This window comes from Octopus bimaculoides, chromosome 16, assembly GCF_001194135.2.
Source record: "Octopus bimaculoides isolate UCB-OBI-ISO-001 chromosome 16, ASM119413v2, whole genome shotgun sequence".
Lineage (NCBI taxonomy): Eukaryota > Metazoa > Mollusca > Cephalopoda > Octopoda > Octopodidae > Octopus > Octopus bimaculoides.
This window is the reverse complement of record NC_068996.1, coordinates 48,479,425-48,492,109: the sequence shown is the minus strand read 5'-3', so window position 1 is coordinate 48,492,109 and position 12,685 is coordinate 48,479,425. Positions and strand designations below refer to the sequence as shown.

At 40.1% G+C, this 12,685-nt stretch overlaps 1 protein-coding gene across 2 annotated transcripts in view; it reads left to right on the top strand.

Annotated features, from left to right (window-relative positions):
- The window catches only part of LOC106870605 (centrosomal protein of 104 kDa), a 293,281-nt gene that overhangs the window by 247,962 nt on the left and 32,634 nt on the right, over window positions 1–12,685 (top strand). The window contains exons 21-24 of one of the 2 annotated variants that reach the window (XM_052973738.1): window positions 3,605–3,697; window positions 6,077–6,121; window positions 10,658–10,830; window positions 12,388–12,679. In XM_052973738.1, the coding sequence (XP_052829698.1) occupies window positions 3,605–3,697; window positions 6,077–6,121; window positions 10,658–10,830; window position 12,388 (312 nt within the window). In that variant the 3' untranslated portion in view covers window positions 12,389–12,679. Of the gene's footprint in view, window positions 1–3,604; window positions 3,698–6,076; window positions 6,122–10,657; window positions 10,831–12,387; window positions 12,680–12,685 lie in introns of those variants that run through there. The other variant, XM_052973736.1, reaches the window with a different exon arrangement.

Here is a 12,685-nt window from a genome sequence, read left to right as displayed (position 1 = left end):
CCTCCTCCTCATCTTATCCTTCCTCCTCCTCCTCTTCCTCTTCTCCTTCTTCTTCCTCTTCTCCTTCTTCTTCCTCCTCCTCCAGCTACATGTTATAGATATTTCGAATCCCATCTGATTCTGACGAATATCGCACAAACACACCCACGTGCATATTCATCCGTATTCATGTGCATACTCACACACGCACACACTCATGCACTCATACATACACACACACACACACATGCATACATGCATACACACATATATACACACTCATATGCAGAAACACTCATGTACAGGCATCCACACACACACACATACACACACACACACATACACATGAACACTGCATGCACTCGCTCATGCTCACAAACGCGTACATACACAATTACACGCACAACCACATGCACGTGAACACATGCACACACACAAACACGTGCATGCAACCTCGCCCCCCCCCCTACACACACACACATTGTCAGGATCTCAGGTTGGCATAGAGATTATTCTTTTGAGTATCTCATTTTCTGAGGCACCCCTGTCACTCATCCCTGCTACGTTTAAAGATCTTGATTAAAATTTACTGACAAACAAACACATTCCAGCCATGACAATCCCAACTTTTCCTGGTCATAAGCACAGCAAATGTTGTGCAGTTAAGAAATTAATTCACTTCTAAATCACATGAACTTGGGTTCAATCTCACTGTTTAACACCGGGTTCAATCTCACTGTTTAACACCTTGGACAAATGACTTTTATTATTTAGCCCTTGGCTGACCAAAACATTTACAGTGGATTTGGAAACTGCAAAATGTCCATCATAAAATGATGGCTGTGTGGTAAGAAGTTTTCTTCCCAACCACAATGTTCTGGGTTCAGTCCCACAGCATGATAATTCGGTCAAGTGTTTGCTGCTATGCCCCAGGCTGACCAAAGCTTTATGAGTGGGTTTGTTAGATGGAAATAGAAAGAAGCCCATTGTACCAGTCTCCTGTGAAAAGCACCTAGTACACTCTGTAAAATGCTCAGCGTTAGGAAGGGCAACCCAGCCATGGAAAGCTAGAATTAGTGAAAGGAAGAGCATGCAGCAGTGAAACAGTGCATCTATAATCTATTGCAATGTTATTATCAGTGCAAATATACTTGATGCATGTTTGAACCGGGGAACAAGCTACTCACTGCGTTTAGTCATGGAGAATATACCTCACTCATTGACAAATGGTGTGTATAACACCAAGATCAGTTAGGCAGCGGAAAGCAAAATTGCAATGTTAAGTAGTGATAAGTGATTCTGTAATGTATATACGAGGTCTGATCCAAAAATGTATCAAAACCGATGCTATAAAAAGAAAACTACAACTGATTATAGCAGTAACTCGATTAAATCAATTCCTAACGATATCTGAAGAAGGAATTTTTATATTCTGAAATATTATATTTTACGCTTTTTTTTTTTTTAACTCTTTTACTTGTTTCAGTCATTTGACTGCAAACATGCTGGAGCACCACCTTTAAGTCAAGTAAATTAACCTCAGAGCTTATTCTTTGTAAGCCTAGTACTTATTCTATCGGTCTCTTTTGCCGAACCACTAAGTTACAGGGATGTAAACACACCAGCATCGGTTGTCAAGCGATGTTGGGGGGACAAACACAGACACACAAATATATATACACACACACATACATACATACATACATATATATATATATATATATATATATATATATATATATATGACAGGCTTCTTTCAGTTTTCGTCTACTAAATCCATTCACAAACTTTTGGTTGGCCCGAGGCTATAGTAGAAGACACTTGCCCAAGGTGCCACACAGTGGGACTGAACCCAGAACCATGTGGTTGGTAAGCAAGCTACTTACCACACAGCCACTCCTGCACCTATATCATACCAAACTATGAATAATTAAATTATAACAGTTATTATAAGTCCACTCTGCATTGTTGTGCCATTCATGACATGTTATATTTCACAAACAATGCACAATGCTTCAAGCGAACTACTATACTCTCCTAAAACTACAACACTTAATCTCCTTTGAAATGGTCCCCTTTTGAAATGGTCCCCTTTTGAAATGGTCCCCTTTTGATATGGTCCCCTTTTGAAGCTACACACTTTTATCCAGCATCGTTTCCATTGATGGAAGCATTCCTGGAACTCCTTTTGGGGGGGGGGGATAGTGAGCAGTTGCCTTGTTGCATCCCTTTCTAGCGGGATTTCATTTTTGGAAAGAGGAAAAAGTTGCAACGCACGAGATCGGGGGAATATGGTGGTTGTTGGACCTCACCAACTGAATGGGCAGGCGTACTATCATGGTGGAATTGCCACCCCTGGACACATGTAATTCTATCCAATGACCCCACTCTACATACTTTACATCCGAGTTCTGCTGTAAACAATGGAAGTGTGTGAAAATGTTACAACTCAGTGTGCGTGCACAACAGAATCTGAGGTCAATCTTTACTCCGTATAGTTTGACTTCGTTACCCTTGCATTAGTCCTGAGACTTTTTCGTCAGACCTCACATCTTGTCCACAACATAGGAAAACTGAAGATGATATTTAAGAAATGGAGAATATAGCATCCAGTGTTGCCTTTTTTGAAAAATGATTTCTTGGGAGATTTGGTTGACATTTCTAGCAGGTCACGTTGTTACTGAGGGGATGTGTGCTGGCATGAGTTTAATGTAATATAATGTATCGAGAGATGGAAACAGTGGCTGCTTTATTCCTTTTTCTTTCTCCAACTAAGAAAACATAAAAGTCTGGAAAAGCAGACTAGAAGAAAAGTGTGGCTTCTATTGCAAAACTCCACCTTAGCAATCTTCCCCAGTGCTCAGCTACCCAGAATGCACTGGCCATCGCTTGTGTTTACACGACCATGCTGCAAGGCTGCGTCTGTTTTTTTTTTTTTTTTTTTTGTTAATAAGTAATTTACACAGTTGTATCCATCAACACAGGACCAGTGAACAGAAGAATGGTACAAAGGCCCTTGATCCAAACAAACAACACGGATGAGAGTGTATTCTTTACAGGAAATGGTAGAGAACACCAAGGAAATACACAACAGTGGAAACTCCACTGCTGTGGGCCATGAGTTTGGTGCCAAGGAATCTAGCATTCTTTCCATTTACAAAGTGTGTGGAGAGAATTCATATAGCACAATGGTTTTATTTTTGCAACCAATCCTTCATGATAAATAAGGATAGGTGTATAATTTAAAAAACAAAAGAAAAAAACATTAATGAAAGGATGTAACAGACCATTGGCATTCTTAATAATGAAATTTCCTTCTAAAAACAACATTAGTGACATCCAATATATAACATCATGAGCTAGCATGAAGCTTGAAGTAGTTACACAGTCTTCTAGAAATATTAACCAAACCTCCCTCAAAATCACAGGCTACCATCTCTTTAAAAAAAGGCATTGTTGTGGTTGGCGGTGGGAGAAAGATGTGGTGGTCATGGCTGAGATGCATTTTTCCCTAGATTTATCTGCTTGATCAGCATTTAACTGAATCTTAAAAAACAACAACAAGGTCGAATTCTTGATTCTTAATTTTTGTATCAATCATAATTCTGTCATCTCTCATACACAGCCACAGAAGTTAGGAGAACCGGTGAAGAAATCCTCAGAAGTAGATGCATTGCAGAATAATCTGAAGAATATGAAAGCCATTGTCAGTAAAGCGGTACGTATCCTTCTATGAAGCTGTCTTGTATTTTAAATGATAGTTTGATATTAGGTTTAATCCTCTAACATTTTAACTAGCCAGATTCAGCCTCTCACACTTACTCTACCATGTCATTCTAAAAGCATAAACAATCTCATCATCAAAATTTTGAAGCTATGTGCCTGTTGTCTTTGCATCAGTGTTTGTCCCCTCACCACCACTTGACAACTGGTGTTGGTTTGCTTATGTCCCAGTAAATTGGCATTCAGCATAAGAGAATGATAGAATAAGAATTAGCTAAAAAAAAATTAAGCACTGGGATCAATTTGAAGTAGTTGTATACTGTCAACTTAATACAACAGTCCCCTGAAGGGAATAACACTACTGTTGGTTAGACCTAGGAAGCTGCACCGCTTCCTGTTGGCCTTGACACATTTCCTGTTTCCTTATGTTTACAAGGGGAAGACATAAGGACACAGGAAATGTGTCAAGGCCGACAGGAAGCAGTGCAGCTTCCTAGGTCTAACCAACAGTAGTATTATTTCTAAATTTGGGGTCAATTTATTTGTCTAAAACTCTTCGAGACAGTGCCCCAGCTTGGCCACAGTCCAATTACTGAAACATAAAAGATCAAACACGATATGTTGTCACATGGTTCCTTGCAGTCCATTCATTGCTTTGAGCCTTGGATCAACCAAAGCCTTGTTACTGAAATTTAGTTCAAAGTGGAAACCCATCAGAGGTGTGGCTCATGTATTGAGTGGTTGACTTAATCATGTCCTGAACAAGACATAAAATAAAAGCATCCAATGGTGAGACTCCAGCCTGAGAGTTCAGTTGTTTGGAGAGTATGCAGTTACCTGATAGGCCTCAGAGCTGCTAGATCTGCACTGGCTTGGGTTGGTGGTGTCAGTCGAGGGCTCCAATTATAAGTCAAATGGTAGAAAATGGCCCTGTGGTCAAAACATACAAGATCAGAGGAGGGCTGGTCTTTGTACATGTGCTGTATAGACCCTACACTGCATGGGAACATGCCTTGATGTAATGTGATCCAGTCCCCTTGTCTGAGGGTTAAATAGGACCTGTGCATCAAGGGAAGTTTAGGAGAGCAGGGAACTAGTAGAGGAAATTTTAAGTAAACTAGCAAAAGGGAAGAGGAAATCACTGCTGTCATCATCATCATCATCATCATCATCATCTTTTAATGTCCGCTTTCCATGCTAGCAAGGGTTGGACGATTTGACTGAGGACTGGTGAACCAGATGGCTACACCAGGCTCCAATCTGATTTGGAAGAGTTTCTACAGCTGGATGCACTTCCTTAACGCCAACCACTCAGAGAGTGTAGTAGGTGCTTTTACGTGCCACCAGCACGAAGGCCAGTCAGGCGGTACTGGCAACGGCCACACTCAAAATGGTGTATTTTACATGCCACCTGCACAGGAGCCAGTCCAGGAGCACTGGCAATGAATATTTAAAAATTAAAAACCATGGATTTTCTAGCTTTGCTATGAAGGTCCAAAATCACTGAAGTGTGTAGGCATGGCACCTAGAGAGAGAGAGTTACAGGGACGTAAACACACCAGCATCGGTTGTCAAGCGATGTTGGGGGGACAAACACAGACACACAAACATATACATGCACATACATATATATATATATATACGACAAGCTTCTTTCAATTTCTGTCTACCAAATCCACTCACAAGGCTTTGGTCAGCCCGAGGCTATAGTAGAAGTCACTTGCCAAGGTGCCATGCAGTGGGACTGAACCCGTAACCATGTGGTTCATAAGCAAGCTACTTACCACACGAACAATTAGCAGAATTTCATTGGTCATGAATTAAAAATGCATCAATAAAGTTTACACACTGGAAAAGCCAATTCTGTAGCTCTTACAAATAGTTGATTAAAAAGGCTTTGTAATTAAGCTGCCAAGACAGGAGAAAATATACATACTAGGTTCATGTTGGTGAGCCTTACACATACAGCAATTAAGCTCTATATGTAAGGCTCTGTCTAGGTTGAATAAAGAGTAAAGAGTCATGAAAATGACTGTTAAAAGCAGTAAAATGAGAATGAAGTTAGCTGCTTAGCTGTGGATGATCATAAAGTGAAGTTTGTGCTCAAAACATGCCTATTTATAAGCTTTGTAAAGGAACGGTCTAACAGCTTCTAGAAAGAATCATCATGTGACATCTCAATGTTGATTCATCTGTAATTTGGTTGATCACATGAAAAAGCTGTTGCTAAGCTGTGATTTTGATTTAGCAATTTTTGGATTTAGTTTTGTATCTTGCTACACAAAAAAAAAAGAAAAATAATAAATCAATAAATAAATAAGATGAGAGATGTAATTTACTATAAACAACTTTGTTTTTCCTATTTTTCAATCAGGAGGAAGAAAATTATTCTAGAAAAGGAATAGATGACAAAAAACCTGTAAGTCAATCAATGTCTTTTTTTTCTTTTTGTAAATTCATTAATTTATTGATTAATTTATTAAGAAGTTCAAACTACAACCAAATGGTTCATAATTTGATCTTAGGTAAATGGCTTTTACTGCAGTCTCTTCATCATTATCACCATCATCACCACTTAACATCCATTTTTTTATGCTGGTATGGGTTGGACTATTTTACTGGAGCTGATGAGCCCAAGAACTTTGTCAAATTTCAATGTTTGCTTTGGCATAGTTTCTATGCCTTTCCTAATGCCCACCACTTTACGAAGTGTACTGAGCGATTTTTACGTGGCACCAGCCAAATCTGGAAAATTTGCTGCAGGAAAATTTGCCTCAGGATTTTTTCCCAAACATTTTTGCTACACAAAGCACCCACTACACTCTTGGAGTGGTTGGCGTTAGGAAGGGCATCCAGCTGTAGAAACTCTGCCAAATCAGATTGGAGCCTGGTGTAGCCATCTGGTTCACCAGTCCTCAGTCAAATTGTCCAACCCATGCTAGCATGGAAAGCGGACGTTAAACCATGATCATGATGATGATGATGATGATGAATAAAGAAATTTTAAATGAGTTAAGAAATTGCTTTACTCCTTCCTATTGGTTGAAACTATTATATATCAAGGGGAACGATTCATTGTCTTGGGGAAAAAATTTCCTATGCAGCGAAATTTCCTACGGCCAAAAATCCTGAGGTGAATTTTCCTGCGGCAGAAATGTTTGTGGTAAACTTGACTAGAACTGGCCCCAGCACCAGTGAGGTCATCATGTAACTTGCAAAGCAAGGCTTCTCAGCTGTGGGGATGTTTCATTCAGTGGATGGGGTCTCTTTTACTCTTTTACTTGTTTCAGTCATTTCACTGCGGCCATGCTGGAGCACTGCCTTTAGTCGAGCAAATCGACCCCAGGACTTATTCTTTGTAAGCCCAGTACTTATTCTATCGGTGTCTTTTGCCAAACCGCTAAGTTACGGGGACGTAAACACACCACCATCGGTTGTCAAATGATGTTGGGCGGACAAACACAGACACACAGACACACACACATATATATACATATACATATATACGACGGGCTTCTTTCAGTTTCCATTCTACCAAATCCACTCACAAGGCTTTGGTCGGCCCAAGGCTATAGTAGAAGACACTTGCCCAAGGTGCCACGCAGTGGCACTGAACCTGGAACCATGTGGTTGGTAAGCAAACTACTTACCACAGAGCCACTCCTGTATAATTTTTATACCAGGTGATAAGAGGTTAAAGTAATGAAAGGAGGACAATCAACAGGTGTCTTGATGTAGAGGAGATACATAAGTAACCTGGTTGGAAAAGAGAAAGAGAAGATGATGGTGGAGGTGGTGGCAAAGATATGTTGTGGAATATCCTTAAGTTACAGGGAGGTGAATACAAGGGAATTGGTACAAAGAATTGGATAGAGTGAGTGGGTGAGGGTGTGAAAGGAAAGTGGCAGATGAATTGAGATGGAGATAAAAGCGAATGCATGAATATGGGTGGAGGTGTGGTCAATGACAGAATATTATTTGGAGAGGTTGGAATGGATCAAGGAGGTAATAGGTGGTACCATTGATGATGTGTAGTGTTATTTCTTTACTGCCCACAAGGGGCTACACACAGAGGGGACAAACAAGGACAGACAAATGGATTAAGTCGATTTATATCGACCACAGTGCAAAACTGGTACTTATTTAATCGACCATGACAGGATGAAAGGCAAAGTCGATCTCGGCGGAATTTGAACTCAGAACGTAGCGGCAGATGAAATACCGCTAAGCATTTTGCGTGGCGTGCTAACGTTTCTTATTTCTTTATTGTCCACAAGGAGCTAAACATAGAGGGGACAAACAAGGACAGACAAAGGGATTAAGTCGATTACATCAACCCAGTGCGTAACTGGTACTTAATTTATCGACCCCAAAAGGATGAAAGGCAAAGTCGACCTCGGCGGAATTTGAACTCAGAACGTAGCAGCAGATGAAATACCGCTAAGCATTTCGCCCAGCGTGCTAACGTTTCTGCTAACTCGATGCCTTGATGATGTGTGGTGTGAGGTGCAATATAGATGCACAGTGCCAGGATCTAGGTCAGAGGTACACAGGGGTGGAAATAATGAGGGACAAAGAAAGGTAGTGAGGGAGGATGTACAGGGTAAAAAGGAACATGAAAGGGATGTTCTATGGAAAATAAGGGACGATACTGAAAACGTTGGAGACGAAGGAAGTAGTTCCAGAAAAGGTGAACGACAGGAGTATGAAGTATAGGCACCATTTTGCTTTCATAATGACTGCAGCTGAGTGAAGTGTTGCAGTTAGAAGAGTGATGAAGGGAAATGTGTTTGGGAGATGAGTTTTAGGGGACAGATATGTGTTGAACAGTATGTTTTTAGAGCCTCATCTTTGCTTAGATGTACAGGTCTTCTTGAACACAGCAAATTGAATGCAGATGAGATGAGAAGACTGGGAAGAAATAAAATGAGCATAGTCTGCTGGATGTGCGATGTGTGCCTGAAAGAATTGGTACAAAGGTGCAGAGTGAAAAATTGCATATAAGAGGAATCAGATGTTGTGTTCAAGGAAGAAGACCATGCTGGCGTGGGGCATATAATGTGTAGGGAAGAGGGTAGCTGTATAAAGAAATGTGACCACTCAATGCGGCTGGAACTTGCAGAAGAAGGAGACTCAGAAAGTCATGGGATGAAATGGTGAAAGTTGACCTCAGGACCCCAGAGCCTGATGGATGAGACAACTAAGGATCAGGATCTCTAGTGATATGAAGTTCTTGAAAAGACTTGTCCTCTTCAGGGAAACTGAGATCTCTGAAAGTGCAATGTTTCGTACTCTCCACCCATGTTGCAATGACTCTCCCCACTTCACATACATTATACTTGCTTCTATCCGCCCTCCTCCCACCATCACCAGCTCCTATAGACTACCCATCGATGTCATTGCCCTCTTTGTATTGTCATAAGATTCCTACCACTCCTCTCGTTCTCTCTTTTACATACCTTTCTCTTTCTTGTTTATCCACCCTTCAATGCCACCCACTTTGATAATCTGCTCCCCACCCCACACACTCCTGTAAACTAACACCCACTTCTTCACAGCTGGAGTCTTGTGGAGCCACCTAGGCACTTCATTTCCATAATCTACCTCATGCAGCTCCTACCGATCATTTTTCCTTTCGCTTTCCTCTCTTCAGATCCCTTTATTAGAATCTCATCAGCCTTCTCCTTGTCCCCTAGCATTAAGCTAACCCACACCAGGGTTCATAATTCTTTAGCCTGCACTATGGCTTCAGTAGTACCAGTGGCACCTTGTACACACTGTAAAAGTGGTTGGCATTATGAAGGGCATCCAGCCATAGAAACCATGTCAAAGCAAACATAGAAGTTCGATGCAGTCCTTAGACCCACTGGATCCAGTCAAACTATCCAACCCATGTCAGTATGGGGTATGGATGTTAAATGATGACAATGATGATGTGCTTGGCATTTGGAAGGGCATCCAGCTGTAAAAACCATGCCAGAGCTGACCTCCACTGAGCTGGTGCCACATAAAAATCATTGTCCACTCTTTGGGGTGGTTGGTGTTGGGAAGGGCATCCAGCCATAAAAATCCTGCCAAAACAGACACAGAAGTCTAGTGCAGGCTTCTGCCTGGCCAGCTCCTGTCAAACTGTCCAACCCATGCCAGCATGGAAAGAGGACGTTAAACAATGATAGTGATAATGATGCACAAACACACATACACCTGCACGTGTGTGTGCACGTGTGTGTGCACGTGTGTGTGTGTGTCTGTGTGTGTGTGTGTGTGTGTATTTAAAAAAGGTATCGCTCCCGCCCCCTCGGTCATGAATGACCAAAGCATAGCACCTAGAAAGTTGTCCTCTGTGACACAAGTCCGGGCAAGGTTGTTTATGGAAGACCAGCAGTCACCCATGCATATCAGCCTCCCCTCTTCAAGCCACCGATGTTATCCAAGGGAAAAGCAAAAGCCGATACAGTGTGGGACCAGCGATGTCACAACTCATTTCTATAGCTGAATGAACTGGAACAAAACAAAGGTACCTTGTTCAAGAATACAACACACAGCCCAGTCTGAGAATTGTACTCATCACCTCATGATTCTGAGCCCAACGTTCTATATATTATATGTATGTATGTGTAGGAGTACATATGTGCATTTGTGTGTGTGTGTGCGTGTGTGTGTGTGTGGTGTGTGTGTGTGTGTGTGTGTGCGTTTGTGTGTGTGTGTGCGCGCGCGCGCATGAGTGTGTTTGTCTCCTTGAATTGATACCATATGAGTACCAGGAAGAGCATTTTGACTGTACAGTTCTACCTCAAAGAGTCTCGTCTATTCCTTGCCAGTATGGAAAAATTGGTTGTACTTATGATGAAAGCCAAAGAATTCAGCTCAAACTGCTTAGAATTCTTTTTTTCTTTTTTGAAAACCTTTATCTACCATTTTTTTTTTCTTTTCTTTTCATTTTTTTAAATTTTAGACAACAATATCAAAACCTGTAGGAGACATAAATATTCACATTAATTTTGTGCCAAAAGAGAACAACCAAAGTTCAAAAAAACGTCCAGAATCTAAGAATATCAGAAAGAAATATAAACAAATTCCAACACCAATTGAAGTAACAATTCCAGAGGTTGATACCAATATAGATTAGTATGGAATTTTCTTTATTTATTTCTCTACATTAATCCTTCAGCATTTGGATTTCTTAGATTTAATACTTATTTATCCGCATCGTTTTGTATAAATCATGCATTATCTTTAGCTTTGTGATTTCAGTGGCATGTTAGGGTAGGTGTGAGAGGTTGGATCCAGCCAGTTTGATCATAAAACAAGTAGAATATTTGAGCTAGGTATGGCTGATTTAAATGCTAACGGGTTAAAATGCACATTAGATGTGTACAGTCTTGAAGTAAAACCCGGAGCTATTATTTCTGTATTAACCCTTTAGCATTCAGATTACTCTGTCAAATGTAATTATTCGTTTATTCACATCATTATGGAATTAATCATGCATTATCTTGGAGCTGAGAGATTTTAATGATGTGATTATTTAATTCTCAAATGACATTGTAGGGTAGGTGTGAGAGGCTGGATATGGCTGGTTTGAACACAAAACAAGTAGAATATTTCAGTTGGATGTGGCTGGATTAAATGCTAAAAGGTCTACCCTTTAGCATTGAGATTACTCTGTCAAATGTAATGCTTATTTATTCACATTCTTTTCATAGCTTTGGGATTTTACAAGATGGTATCAAAACGTTCCTGAGATAATTCTATAGCATGTCAACAGATGGCAGCACACAGTTGTATGCACAGTGAGAGCTAGCAGTGACCTTCATGAGACAGTATGTCTAGTGACATCACTGTGTTTACTTCACAAGTTGTGAAATTTGGTTTTTGCGATCACATGTATGCTGTAGTCTGTGATTTTGTCATGGACAGGAACAAAAAAAAAAAATAACCAACGTGAAATTTTGTGTTAAATTTGGGAAGTCTGCTACCATGACATTGAACATGTTTCAGTAAGCTTATGGTGATGTGGCAATGGGTCGTATGCAGCGTTTCAAGTGGCACGGAAGACTTCAAAAGCGGAAGAATGTCCTTGGAAGATGATGAGCAATCTGGAAGACTTGTCACAAGCATCACTCCCAGAAATGTGGTATTGTGTATCAAGAATTTATCCTCCAGGGTCAATCACTTGAGAGTTCTACTGCAATGTTTTAAAGTGTTTGAGTAAGGACATTTGGTGAAAGTAACCAGATCTGTGGAGCTTGAAGAATTAGATTCTTCACAACGCCAATTCACCCTGTCACCAAGCTCTCCCAACTTGTGAGTTTCTTACTAGTATGTATTTACGAAAGTATGTATGCAGCATCACATGTATATGACAGCTTTATTAACGTTATTATCCCATTCTCACCATTGTTCTTGCCTTCACTGATAAGTCACCCTCTCTATGACTTATATTTTTTGCAACCTTGTCATTTAAATATATTATTCACCCAATGCCCCTCGGGACACATTATAGATTTTTATTGAAATCGAATTAGCTTATTATTGAACTATCAGGGCATCCCATAAGTTCTGTCCGATTTTACTTTTCTTAAAATTGAATGAAATTTAATTGTATTTTAGAATGTCTAATGGATGTAAAAATTATTTTTATGCATTTGTATACATTTAAACTAATTAAATATTATTTTACAGAATAATAGAATTAAAATTTCTTTGATTAAAACCCTTTCTAACATGGAAGTATCCAAAGAGCATTTAAGGCACATAATGCTTTGTGAGTACAAAAAAGGAAACTCTGCAGCCGAAGCGACTCGAAACATACACTCAGTTTATGAGAAAGAATGCTTGAATGAAAGAACTTGTAGAAGATGGTTTGCAAGATACAGAAGTGGAGATTTCAACCTTGAAGATGAAGATCGAACAGGACGTCCAGTTGAGTTTGATGATAAGCTCCTTGAGGTATTACTTGAAGAAAATCCTGCATTATCAG